A 14973-nucleotide genomic window follows, 5' to 3' on the forward strand; every position below is an offset into this window, starting at 1 on the left:
ATAATAAAAGTCATAGACAGAGAAAACATATTAATAGTTTCACATTTATTTTCTGCAGCTAAATGGCTTCTGTCTTTAAGAGGCCTGCATATATTTTCCTGGATTTATTGTTAATGAGTAGTAAATGACAAAAAACAGTAACTCACAGAGATATTCATCAAATAATTATTAAAGATCATTCAGTGCCCAGTAGCCAAGTGGTTCCTAAAGACTGAGATTACAGCCAACTCTCAAAAATTCATGGCAGTAAGAAAAGCCTTGTAAAGATGACTACAAATCACAGAGTGTGCATAGACTCTGCCAATTAGGCACCAATTCATAACACTTATTCACATCTCCTCTTAAACTACTAATTAAGCCAAATACATTTATAAATGTAGAAATCAACTTTTGTCAGTTATAGGAGATAATTTTCAGATCACAGTATGAAACACCCCAGTTACAATACAATTCAAATATAAAGGGCTGAAGGGAATTTAAAGGAACCAAGTCATCACGAAGTATCTCTAATGTCAGAGACAAATGAATTATAGATTCATTCATGCCCTCTTACACTTACACACACAAAGAGTGAAGCACCAGAAAAGCGCAACATAACATAAAGAGGACAATCTATCAAAAAAGGCTTACTAGAATGATGAAATAGTATCTTTATTAAGTATCTAAAAATAAATGATAAAAGGGTGGGCTTCCCTGGTGGCGCAGTGGTTGAGAGTCCGCCTGCCGATGCAGGGGTCGCAGGTTCGTGCCCCGGTCCGGGAAGATCCCACATGCCGCGGAGCTGCTGGGCCCGTGAGCCATGGCTGCTGGGCCTGTGCGTCCGGAACCTGTGCTCTGCAACGGGAGAGGCTACAAGAGTGAAAGGCCCGTGAACCACACACACACAAAAAAAAAGGGCAAGGAAAAATTGAAATAATAAATGAATACCTTTATAGTATATTAGTGATAACCTGAGGGTTCTACATATTCGTTTGCTTCATAGAATCACTCTGAGGAAGATAATGTTATCTGCATTTTATAAATGATGTAACTCGGAAGAAGAGAAGTAAAATTATGGTTAATACTTGATAATACTAGGTGCTCAACTTAGTAACTGTTATTATTTGTTATTCTTGCTTTGCTGCTATCAGCTCCAAAGAGGTATGTTTATGTTACTGCATTCAAAGCTCAGGAAAACCTATGAAAGCCATTATAATGATTTCTATTTTAAAAATATCTTTAAGTAGGAAAAATTTAGTTTTCATTTTATATATAACAGAAGCATTAATGTATTATGCAGTTTTGAGCAAATCACTGATCTTGTTGTCTCATTATCTGAGGCAACCAGTAATCCATTCCCTTTTTCAGGGATATTAAGGGAATTCCCCTTTTTATTTGCATGTGTTATAAAACACAATGCATTTTTGTAATTTTGTGTAAAGCAGTTATTTTGTGTCATCATCAAGAAATACTCTACATTGTGGGCTGACATAAATGTTGATACCTGGGATCATAAGTGAAATAGTTGTGTTCATATCACAACAATTAAGAACATGCTAATTATTTTTTCCCTTCAGAATACTAAGATAATAGACTCAATATAATGAACTGCTTAAAGAAATACCATATGCCCAAAATAGGGTAAGAATTAATACCAGGTGCTTTATTCACTGATTAAACTATACAGTTTTATTCCTTATGCCTATATTTCATTGGTAGTTCATTTTACACACACACACACACACACACACACACACACACACACACCTTCATTGCATCCTTCTGCCAAGGTAGGGAAGGTGCTTCACTGAAAAGGGTAATGTATGTGTATGAGAAAATACAGCAGTAAGAGCCTGCTTCTGGAGTTGGTCCCCTGACTCCCAAAGATTGTGGAAACAGAGAAATTAACTTTTTAATTATGCAAACCGTTCAGTAAAGCATGTATTAAAAAGATACTTAAAGTTTATTTAATACTTTTAATGTCTTGATAATGTTGAAAATTTCAAAATAAGCAAAAAAACAAGCGAATTTATAAACTCTTAGAGATTTTTCTTTCAAATGTTCCCCTTTGTAGGATATAGCAGAAACACTTATTTACCCATATCACTAATTTCAGAACTACTAGACTGTGTTAAATAATAGAATTTTTATAGTATATGATTGAATTAGAAAATATCTTAGTTATTTCAGGACTGGGACACACATATTTTTAACTGCAACATAAGCCCCATGCCTCTCTGGGGAATCTTTATTTTAACTATGCCTATCAGCTGACATAAATTATTGAATTTGCTCAAACTTGCTTAAGAAAAAGAAGCTTCCTTAGATACAGTAACAAATTAAAATAAATTGAAAAGTAATTTCAAAACCACTGGCACAAACAAGTAAAAGTGCGTATATATCATCTGCACAAAAGATTTTCCAAGTCCTTTATTCTCAAGTATTATATCGTATTAAATTTTTTAGTAGTCAGGAGAAGATATGCCTTACAAATATAGATTGATAACTCAATCGGTGCTAATAGTTAAGCTATTGTAATTTGGTTTTCATACTGAAATAAGAATATTGCTTTTTATATTTGACATGGAATCATTTCATGTATTTAGGAACATGCAGAAAAGATAATGCATATATCAGTGTGGGATTAAGTGAAAATATCTGTTTTCACTGAGAAGCTGGCATATTTAGTTTGCTAATAATTGACCTAGTCGTCAAGCAACAAAAAGCTCCCATCTGCCCCTGCTGCTCATTTGTATCTATTGTATATATTTTAGCTTCAGTGCTAAGGCCTTCATTCCCTTCCATAGGAAGAAGATAACGGCATTTCTGAAGTGCTTAAGACACTTCTCTTGCCTCAATAGGGGAGAAAAAAACAGAAAACATAATATAACTACATGGAGAGATGCCTACCTCTGAGCTCTTTTCATTTTAGCAGCTTGAGAAATATTGGTACACGTTATTGCTCAGACACACATTTTTTCTAAACAAAGGTTACTGCCATCGATTCCAAAGAGAAAAAGGATCCATTATAATATTTTTTGCACTTCATTTAGCTAGCATCCTTATTGATTGGACTTCACAAACTATCTACTTGTACCTGATGTGCCTTCCTAGACAATATTGAGGACAAATATTTTATTTGATGGCAAAACATGTGGAGAATTTGACTTATCAGTTGCTGTATATTTTGGATACTCGTTCTGAAATTTATGAGCAAATTTTAAGAAGACTCAGTATTGCTCACCTGGGAAACACACACGCAAGCATGCACACATGCATGACACACCATCCTGGATGGGCTGGGCTGAGAAGGCTAAAGCACTTCTTGGAAATAATTTGAGTAATAAACTATGCCTCCAGAAAGACTTTATTTTGGAAATGTTACATTAAATTAAAGTCAATAGTTTAATCACTTGCAGATTTGACAGCCTCCTACCATATTGAGACTTTTATTGTAAAAATAAGTAATACTCCTATATTAAAGTACGTTTATTAAATTGCAAATAGAAAATGTGTAGAGCATGTGCCTTTAAAATTTGGGTTGATTTTTCTCATTATGTAACATGCCAACTTGGATTTCAATATAATCCCTTTGGTAAATAACTAACAAAAGGACTATAAGGTTAATTTAAGGCTGTAGTTTTCTAATACCTTCTACTGCTTCCCCCCTACCTCTCAAGAATAAGATGTATACTTACAATTTTACAATGTATACTTGGGAACTGTGCTGATTAAGTTAAAATAGCTGTATGTTTAGTTAGAGTATTTTAAAATATTGTTTCAGGGTAATTTCACTGGATCATTCAAATATTTCATCATTTCAAAATATCCTTTACACCTAAAAATCTGGTTTTCCTTACAAGGGATTTTGTTTTATAATATAAGCCTAAAAACCCTTTGGGAGCATTTATGACTGACTCTGATAATGCGTAACAGGTCTCAACAAGAAACTGTGCCCAGAGACTGATACTGACAGAGTTGGCATTTCAAGTTTCTGTTGAAAATGTATGATAATCCGATGTAAATGTACCAGTTATTTATAATAACAATTTCAGTATTGCAGTATATTAGGCTTTTCAAGCTATTTCTCTCTTCACTGGAACCCAGCCATAACTGTGTCCTTGGCTTCTGCAATGCTTTTTATAATAAAGTCCTTGTGATACTACTCGTAATAAACCTTCATGGAAGCAATCCAAGATAGACCCTACTGATAACTGAATTCCTTTTAATAGTGAATTGTATTCTTGTGAGACTCCAGCATAGTTATTTTCCTTTTGTGAGACTCCAGCATAGTTATTTTCCTTTAGAGTTAAGGGTTTTATGTTGAAATAGTATTTATTTATTTATTTATATCATTGAACAGTCTCACTACTATGACTAAGAAAATTGCTCCATAAAATACTTGGTAATGTAAATGTGAGAATGAAAGTTATATATCTGATGATTTATTAAATTTATGGCTTGTAGGAACATGACTGTCTCTATAAAGGAATCTAACGTACACATTGGAGAATATTCTAGTAATGCCTTGTAAAAATGGGATGCTGTTGTAATTTGAAATCTCAAAAGCATGAACCACTGAAGAGGTATGCTTTCAGCATTTGTAATCATACATGGCCTGGCTTTGCAAATCCAAATTTGATATAGGAAAATTTAGAATACACATTTATTTTAGAAATACTTGCTCTTGCACAGAATGTGACTTTCCATGTACATGCCTACTTTTGATGTATTTCCTTACCTGTTTCTTTTATTGGCAAGAAATGGAAAGGTCCATTAAGAGTAGGAAGTTTGCTTCCATGTCCTGGCTATTGTAAATAGTGCTGCAATGAACATTGCGGTACATGTCTCTTTTTGAATTATGGTTTTCTCAGGGTATTAACAACAACAACAAAAAGAGTAGGAATTTTAATTGAGTTCATGTTAGAAGAAAAACAGACCAAGGTTGATGAGCACAGACCTGAAATTTGAGACCAGTGATTACCCCAGAATGAAGAATATTGATGTGTGTGTAGGCAAGAGGGACTCAGGGTTATTACCAGTGCTCTGAAACTGCATTTGGCATATCAAAATATATTTAACCTCTTTCTTCGTCTCCCAGGAATTAAACTTCAGAACTTTTGGCCCACATTTTAAAGAGCAGATTTTTTTTTTTTTGTCTTGAACTTTTCAAAAGCTTTTATCATCACACTCTGTGAATTGATTTTCATTGAAACTCTACTGAGAAATTCAGTGTATTTGGTCAGTAAATTTTACTTAAAATATGGTGATTTCACCTTCTTCTTCTTATAATGAACCCCCATTAATTGAATAATTGACTATTTAAAAGACTCGAAAAGTTTAAGCATACAATATAAAATTTTACAAAATTTTATTTCCATAAGTGGAAAAATATACAACAGCAAAATACAAAAGCATATTTTGTGCATTATGTACAAATAGAGAAGATATACTAAGGCAAAAATTTCAAAGATTTGGTTTCTTTTTGTACAGTACTCTTAAAATAAACTTAGCTGTCATTTTTACAATGAAATCCATGTGGCATATGGCTTATTTTCAAGGACCCCCTCCCCCGCAGGAAATGTATCACTTAAAGATAAAAGAGCATATATGTGGCAGGGGAAAGAAAGAATAGGTTCTTCTCATATATTAGTAGGTCCATATGCTGTTTATTAAATTTGATGCTATTTAACTAATTCAGATAGCTGATTCAAATAAGAAGAAATCAGCAACTTTGTGGAAGTATAATGCAGTTTTATCATGTCAGATTTCTCAAGAGGATACCATATTTTATAGGCTTGAAATAAAACATTATGAATTAATATGCTTCAAGGGAATAGCATTGCCCAACGTTGGCCTTTTAGTTCGTGTAATTTAAATTATAGTATTGAAAAAGGTGTTCTCATGTATTAACTGAATTCCAACTTAGAGCATGCTGCCTGCTTCTCTGGTTGTGCATGAGTATGTTGAGGAGGAAATAATACAAAAAAAAAAAAAAGTCTAAGAGTCTGAGATGTCTTATAGTCAAAGAACAGCTTGTGTTTTAAAAAGAAATTAAAATACATTAACTCGGAACAGTGGGCAAAGTGTTTCAAATGAAGGATACGGTGAACAGACTGTTTCACTTCCCTTCCATTCCACATATCTATGAATAATCATTCCTTGAGGTTTAAAATTATAAATAACACTGCAGCATGGAGTTATTTTGATTTTACAAAGGAAATCATCCATTTTGTTTTTATTTTCATTTGGGCAAACTCAAAATGGCTTAGCGTAGCTTCTGCTAAACTTATTCAAGACTGAAGCATTTTTGACAAAAAAAAATGTTTCCCAATTGTGAGTAGATTACTACATTTATGTGGCTAAATTCACACAGAATTGACAACTGTTGTTTGACTTGGCAAAGTTAGAATATGGTAGTTGATACCAAGAGAGGGGAGGTAGCAAAAAAATATTGTAAGGAAAAGAGAAATTTCAATGAAGAATCTATATGCAATTGTGCTTAGGGGAAGGATGGTTGAATAGGGACATTTTATCCTAAAGTTATCACCATAAGTTGATTGTTCTGTGTCCTGCCCTCACATACATGTACACATACATGAGACCAGAAAAAATGAAGGTAAAAATTTTTCATGTCATGTTTAATTTCAGTTATTAGTACAGTCATTTGTAAGTCCTGGATAATGAGTGCTACATGGAGTTAGACACTGTCTATTTGGATACAGAGCTTTACTATTCATATTTATAAAGTCAGGATATAAGAAATTATAAAGTGAAAAGCTTGGTTACATTTTTAACAATATATAAATTTTTTTACAACAAAATTATCTTGAAAATAATTTCTATAATTATTTGCATGTGCATTGGGTGGAATAAAATGCTGTATTTATTTATTTATTAAGCTGAATTAATTAAAGAATAAATTAATATTTTCTGGGTCCAAGGTCCAACCATAATTTCCATTATTACTTTGGCTTTAATGCTTTATTTTCTTTGCTTGCTCTTCTGATAACTTAGTGTGGGTTGAATTGTAGTGGTGGAGAAATCAGCCAAAATGATGGATTAGTATAAAACATACTTTGTAAGAAAAGGAATAGGCTAATCCTAAACTCTTCATAGAATATTGCAAACTTTCTCACCTAAAATTCACAGTGTTCTTATCGGTCATTGGTGTATTATTACAGCCAGTGTTTGTACACTGAACCTGGATATTTATTGTGTTTTATAAAATTTGAAACCTGGGGCCTTGATGAAGTTTATTTTACATTTTAAAACCATGCTTCTCTACTAAGTGTATTTTTTTCCTCTGTGCCCTAATTGTCAAAACTAAGGTGCATCACCCGAAAATAGTTTGCAGTTTGGGAAATAGTTTTTAGCATTCTATCCATGAAGGCCTTGAAGATCAAAGATAGACTCTAGATGGTACAAACCAGCATGGGGAAAAATCATAACATTCTCTGTGTACCACACTCTTAGTAAAAGTATTTTCTAGATAAGTTGACATTGATTAGTAGACTTTATGAGACTCCTAATTCTCAATTCCAGGCTGAAAAATCACAGTTGCCAGTTCAGATTCTTAATACATTGTTCATATGGATTAAAATATATTTTTATTTATATATTCATTTATTCATTCATTGCTAAAATGTAACTGAAGTCTAATTTCAAAGAGAGCTGGGAGATTCATGTCAAGTAAACCTCTATAAGAGATGGTTAAATTTGTCTTAAGTTTTTACCATCCATTTTTTTTACACATTCATTCTATATTTATGATGATACTGGAATATGTTTTTCTAAAATTGCAGTTTGTTTGTATGTTTTCCTGGGAGAGGATAGGATGAGGCTGGGTGGAAATCAAGATTCTTCTATGGGTTTGCTAAGATCTTCATGTAAAGTGATTCTCTTTGGAGTTTCCAAGGTAGTTCATTTCATATTATGTTACTTCTGTTTTCTTTCTTTTTTTTTTTTTTTTTGGCGGTACCCGGGCCTCTCACTGTTGTGGCCTCTCCCGTTGCGGAGCACAGGCTCCGGACGCGCAGGCCCAGCGGCCATGGCTCACGGGCCCAGCCGCTCCGTGGCATGTGGGATCTTCCCGGACCGGGGCACGAACCCGTGTCCCCTGCATCGGCAGGCGGACTCTCAACCACTGCGCCACCAGGGAAGCCCTGTATTTCTGTTTTTTAAATCGCTCATAGTCATCTTTAACCTCTCCACCCACTCTACTTCACTGCTGCCCTTTTCACAGCTGTTTATAACTTCCATTCTCGCCCCCCCCACCCCGACCTCATGGTACTCCGTGCTCTCAGCATGATAACCAATTCACTCTCCTTAAATATGCAACAAAACGCAATATATTACTGAGTGTTCTAATTAACTCCCACATGTGAAAATACTTTACATATTTCATCTCACTTAATCCTCATGACATTCTTAATATGTAGCTTTTATTATTCACAAGAGAGCAAAGGGAGGCTCACAGACCTTAGGTGATTTGCTCAAAACCATGCAGCCAAAATAGCTGAGATGGGGTTTGAGGAAACTCTGTCAAACCAAAAAACTCACATCCTTTCTATTACAACATACTGTGTCTAGCCATGCCCTTCTTTCACTGGAATGGTCTTAACCCCTTTCACTTCTGTCTCTGTCCTGCTGGCAAATTCTTTCTTAAGTTTACTGCAAGTATCACCTCTTCTGTGGAGTCTATGTTGACCCTCTCCTGCTTAGCTCTTTGCATATCACACATCTGTATTAGAACATATCATAATGTCACTCTTCTCACTTATTTTTTTGATTTTGGAAAGTATGGTCATCATTTTTCATAAAAATATTTTATTTATGTAGGCATGAAATGACTTTGTTATGACTATTTTCAAATATGTTTACAATTAATTATTTTTAGACAATTTTATTTTTGAATATAATGAATACCAATGATGACATACGCCACAAAAAAACAAAAGCACTTTGAGTCATCTACAGTTTTTAAGTGGCTAGAGGAGTCCTGAAACACAAATAGTTAAGTACTGCTGGTGACAGCAGTGTCTAGCACAGATTGAACACTCTTTAAATATTTGATGAACAAAACTGAATAATCAAATTGATATAACAACTTTTAGTTGCAGAGACTATAAATGTACTATGTGAGGATTTAGGATTTACATAGTTTTATAAATTTACTCAAACAATTATAAGTCAAGAAGAAAATGAGCAAAAAACACATTAAAATATGTTTTTTTAGGGAAAACTAAATTCAGAATATTAATTATATTAATCAAGTAAATCATATATTAATTAAAATTAAAACTCTAAGTGAACATTATTCAATACATTAATCAATGTTGAAGCAGGCACTCAGGTAGCCGATTAGTTTGTATGGAGGACACAGTGGGTCATGCTATTATAGCTATAAATTGTGAGATTTTTTTAGAGAGCAGATTTGTAAAACATTAGAAATTTGAAAATAATAAAGTGCAATATTATAGATTTGCTAGAAGCTTTTTTGTTTTTCTTTTTAGATGTTGGGGGTAGGAGTTTTATTAATTAATTAATTTTTGCTGTGTTGGGTCTTCGTTTCTGTGCGAGGGCTTTCTCTAGTTGTGGCAAGCGGGGGCCACTCTTCATCGCGGTGCATGGGCCTCTCACTGTCGCGGCCTCTCTTGTTGCAGAGCACAAGCTCCAGACACGCAGGCTCAGTAGTTGTGGCTCACGGGCCTAGTTGCTCCGCGGCATGTGGGATCTTCCCAGACTGGGGCACGAACCCGTGTCCCCCGCATTAGCAGGCAGATTCTCAACCACTGCACCACCAGGGAAGCCCTGCTACAAGCTTTATAAAATGTTTTTGATGAAACTAAATCTTGAAATTTTAATGAAATTGTTAGAAAAACGTATCACAACTCCAGATTTATATATGCCAATACTTTGTCATTATGAAAATTTATTTTTAGGAAGTAGTGTGTGATATTAAGTAAAATTAATGAACATCTTCAGTTAAAGAGAAAAAAACAAAAGAATATTTCATGCTTTTATTGAGTTAAGAAATTTTAAACGTCATATACTAGCATTATTATATCACGCTTTAAATTTACATATACAAACCTAATTAAAATGTATAATTCAGGTCCATTCTCTAGTAGGTCTGTGTCTTATGGGGAGGGGGAAGGGTAAGCTGTGACAAAGCGAGAGAGTGGCATGGACTACCATGGCATACACTACCAAACGTAAAATGGATAGCTAGTGGGAAGCAGCCGCATAGCACAGGGAGATCAGCTCGGTGCTTTGTGACCACCTAGAGGGGTGGGATAGGGAGGGTGGGAGGGAGGGAGATGCAAGAGGGAAGAGATATGGGAACATATGTATATGTATAACTGATTCACTTTGTTATAAAGCAGAAACTAACAGCATTGTAAAGCAATTATACTCCAATAAAGATGTAAAAAAATGTATAATTCAGTATTAGTAACAAAAGTTTGCACTTAAATCTCTTTAATATTATCTTCTGATTTCTTCATTACACAATTATTTTACTAAAGTTTGTAGTTGATAATATTAAACACTGTTATTTAGCTGATTTTTATTGCCATTAAGTTAAGCAATCTATACTTTTAAACCTTAGGAATGTAAAATACCAAGCAAGATACTAGAAACCCACCACTTACTAAGGAGAACTAAATAAAGGGTTAATAATCATTCTTTCATCTTAAATCAGTTATAATTTTTATTGATTAAAAAAAACTTCAGGTGTTGCCTACACAATGATGTCATTCCCCTTGTATTTTCTGTTTTTTTCCTCCTCGTGGTCTCAATACTCAAGCGCTGACTGATAACCTTACCCAGGGTTTGTACGATTGTTTATTTTATACTTAAAAACAATACTGTTCATTCCTCTTTAACAAAAACTTAATTGAGCCATGTCATATCTGCAGTGGAGCAGTTTTCCTGAGTGCAGAAAGAACATGTAGCATTCCTTCCTCTGCAAAGCTTTTCAGATTCCACCTCTTTTCCTATTGCCACCAGGGCAGATCTTAACCCCGTCCTGCAGGAGCTAGCAGGAAACACCAAACTCTCCAGCCCTGCCTAGACACACTATGGACACTAGCATTAAGATGAATAAATTGTCCTTCTTGATAACTTTCCAGCCACTCTTAGCAAGAAGGAGAATGAGAAAAAATTGAACCAATTTATTGCCTGGAATGTGGCCCCCTAGGAGGAGTATATTAGACTGTGTTCAAAAAAGCCCTGGGTATGAATGTGAGAGACTGAGGGAAAGTTTTAGGGTCAGAACCAGAGCTAAAATATCAGTTTTCTAATTGTTTGAGAAAATGTATTTTTAAGATGGACCTTACAAATAGGATAAAAACACTACTGTTATCAGGAATGTTTATGCAGTATGGTAATGGCCTTTTCTCATATATCCTTATACCAGACAAGCCAGGTTTTGATAAAGGTTTAAGGACATCAAGCAGAGAACAGCAGTTTCACTGGCTAATTAATCTCCCTCTTTATATGTAGTTTGATGTGTCTCTTCTACATATCAAGGTGTGTTCTGTTTCTCCCACCATACAATCTATTCTGGGTTGACTAACTTCAGACTTGTCAGCACTAAACAACCTCCTTCCCACCACATTGCATTAGGCTGTGTCAGCTTCCTTTTCTGCAAACGGTTTCTTTCTTTCATCCTTTGTCCATATCTGTCTTCTCAAAGTTCATCCCCTTATCTCTTCACCTTTAACTTCCAAGCACTATGAAGTTCGATGCTTATTTTTGTTCCCCACCTAATGATTATATTTTTTGAGGATATGAACCGAGTCTTGTGCCTTATTCTTTGGCATTACAGCTCGATGTTGTGTTCTCTGTGCTGCTTATTTCACTAAGTCACACAGCCTTTATATACAATATCTTAGTATTGGTATTTCTACTTTTATCATACATTTTTCCAAAAACAGAAACCTCATAACATTGTCTATAACCATATTCCTACCAAATACCGCTTTAGTAATGGAGATGATTTTGTTATCCTAGCACTACCTTTTAAATATGAAAAAAAATAGCTTTCACTTTTATTTCTCTTAATCTACAAAGTTCTATTGTCCACTCTATGAATTCATGACTCGAAAATTTCAGTTTAATCTTTTCAGTTACCATTCTATGTTGTTTTAGTTATTTATAAACTCAGCTATTTATAAAATAATTTTATTACTTGTTATATCTTGATAAGCTGTACTATTAGTGATCATCTGTGTTTTGTGTGTGTATATTTATTTTCCAAAGTTTCTCATAAGTACACCTTTGGTTACTTTTGTGTCTTTCACAGTGCAGTGTTAATTTCCAAATATATTGTCTCATAATAATCTACTCTTCCTAAGATCAATGGAAGAATTTCCTATATATCAAATCCTTGCAGTATTAAGGATTCATGTACAAAAAAATGCTGTATTTCATGCTAGATTAAAGTATTTTGCCACAAATTAAGAGCATGAGGATTCCTTTTTTGTTGTTCCTGGCTTGGGAGATTCCCACACTTGATTCTTCCAAAGATAAAATGCTGATCCCCAAATAATCACTTAGGAATATTTAAATGTAGGAATAATTATATTTTTGTTACTTTGATATTACTGGAATATGTAGGTTTTAATTTTGGAGGGAGATTTAAATTTTTAAATATTATGTGTAATGGCAGTTAATATTTTTAAAATTAAACACAAAATTAAAAATTTATAATAAAAAAAAAGCAAAGCTACCAAAAAATTGTGTTTAATCATATCAGATAAAATATAAGTTGGCTACAAAAAAAAATTAAGTTCGCTACTTTGAGCTCATTTATTTTAATTCAACAGGCCTAGATACTGCATGTGCCTTCAGAATTCTTTGATGCTAATCTTTTATGATAAACAATTAGCTTCCAAATTTCTCAAGGGCTGACTAATACTATTACCTAAACATTAAGTGGATATGTTATTTTAAACAGAGATGATGGCTAATAGCAAGCAGTGTGTCAAAGACCAGAGGAGTTGAGAAACTGGAAAGTTTTGAGACATCCTGTCTAAACAGGATTAAGGCAAAACCAAGAGGATTATCATGCTTCAAACCCCAAAGATCTTTGTGATAGCTGCTTTCCTAAACATCAGGAGTAAAGGTTAGAATCACATTCAGAAACAAGAATGCAAACATGTATTCACAAAAATCCCTGTCTTTAGGGAGAAATTCAAGAATGTCCCAGCCCTTCTATAAATATTACACTAAGAAATGTATTGGTGTGAGGGGTCAAAAACATTTTATTTTTCACACAAAAAACTAATCTCTCCTACCTTTCAACTTTACAGTACTTAAAAAAAATTGACTGTATTTTTTTTAGAACAGTTTTGGTTCACAAAACAATGGAGAGGAAGGTACAGAGGTTTCCCGCGTGCCCCCTGCCTCCACAAATGCATAACCTTCCCCCTTACAATGTCCCCCACCACAGGGGAATACCTCTTCTTCATAAAATATGCATATTTCAATCAGTTTATCTCCAGTATGTCTAAAAGCTTCTCTAAATAGTGTAAAAATATCATTTTTCATATAAAGTTTGTATTTAAATAAAAGCATACAAAGTTAAAGATTTCTTTAAAAACAAATACTTAGAGCAATATTTGTAGCAGTATTTGGTTTTCAGGTGTGGTATTATCTCCTATATTGATTTATAAAAGCAGTTAATCACTATTAAAATTCAAATCATTTAGTATCATCGTCAACTTTTTATTAAAATTTTTCACTCTCTTTCCATATAATTCTATATACTTACTTTTAAAAAATTACATATAGTCCAGATTAAACCATGTCTACAAAAATATAATTAAAACACAAAACTTTTTGCAACTTTTATTAGTTTAACCTCTTGCAGTATATAGGGATTCTACAAATCTAATTCTTTTTTTGTTAAATCAACAAGTTGAAGCCGTTTTGATATCAAAACTACATACCCTTAGGAGAACGTAAAAAGGAAGATGCATTGTGAGCAATTAGATGTATGTCAATTAGATGGAGGCAGAACAAATAAATGTTAATAATCCTACTGTGTGTTTGGGGAAAAATACATATACATTTGGTTTTGTTTATCCAATAGTTTTTTTTCTTAAATCTGTTGTAAACAACAACAACAACAACTATACCTATAGAAAAATGGCCTGCCTTAAACTACCCAGTTGAAAAGTGAGAAATAGATGGTAGTTCGTTACTTGTAGCAGCCCCCGTGCCCTAGACTTGGAAGATGATAGTTGGAGAGTGTTCAGATTAACGCTGTTAGAAATACCTAATTTGTTTAAATTATCTTTGAAATTTATCTAGATTTTTTTTTAAAAGAAAGAAAACAAGCTTAGGGTTTTTGGAAATTGTTTTATTGGCAAGGTCTATGGATGGACACCATTGTGTAGGGGCTGCTGATTTTCCCTTTACAAATTTCCCCATCTCCCTTCCCCAGGTGTTGCTGCCATCACTACCTTTCCCTTCCTCCCCTTTCCTCATGGCAAGACGCATGGAAGAAGAGTGCTGTTAAGGCCTCTCCATTAATGAACAGGTATGGTGGTTCCCATGAATCAGTGCAGTGCCCCTCTTCTGCGTTCTCCATTAATAGTCTATCTCTTTTATATTGAGAAGACTCATTTACCCACCTACACAGAGCCTACTGATACAGAAAAATAACTCAACCTGAGTATATCTTTACATATTTCAGCATGCTATGCATTTCAGAATTCGCTGCACAGTTGCAGAATACTTTTTAAATGTAGAGGAGTACAGAAGAATTAATTATATCATTTTCAGAGAAAGGTGCTATGCAGTTTCCTCACCTGATTCGACAGGAATAAAATGGACCTTGTGGGCTTCCCTGGTGGCGCAGTGGTTGAGAGTCCGCCTGCCGATGCAGGGGACACGGTTTCGTGCCCCGTTGCGGGAAGATCCCACATGCCGCGGAGCGGCTGGGCCCGTGAGCCATGGCGGCTGAGCCTATGTGTCTGGAGC

General features: G+C 34.4%; 1 protein-coding gene across 3 annotated transcripts in view; it reads left to right on the forward strand.

The window, feature by feature from the left end:
- The window catches only part of PCDH7 (protocadherin 7), a gene marked incomplete at its 3' end in the record, with an annotated part of 405888 nt that overhangs the window by 202067 nt on the left and 188848 nt on the right, over positions 1-14973 (forward strand). Inside the window, exon 3 of one of the 3 annotated variants that reach the window (XM_082838603.1) lies at positions 14435-14523. The exons of the other annotated variants lie outside the window; for them this stretch is intronic. Coding sequence (XP_082694729.1) covers positions 14435-14523 — 89 coding nt within the window. Of the gene's footprint in view, positions 1-14434; positions 14524-14973 lie in introns of those variants that run through there. 3 annotated transcript variants of the gene reach the window in all.

The sequence above is a fragment of the Leucopleurus acutus genome (genome assembly GCF_964270905.1).
Source record: "Leucopleurus acutus genome assembly, chromosome: 4".
In the NCBI taxonomy this organism is placed as follows: Eukaryota; Metazoa; Chordata; class Mammalia; order Artiodactyla; family Delphinidae; genus Leucopleurus; species Leucopleurus acutus.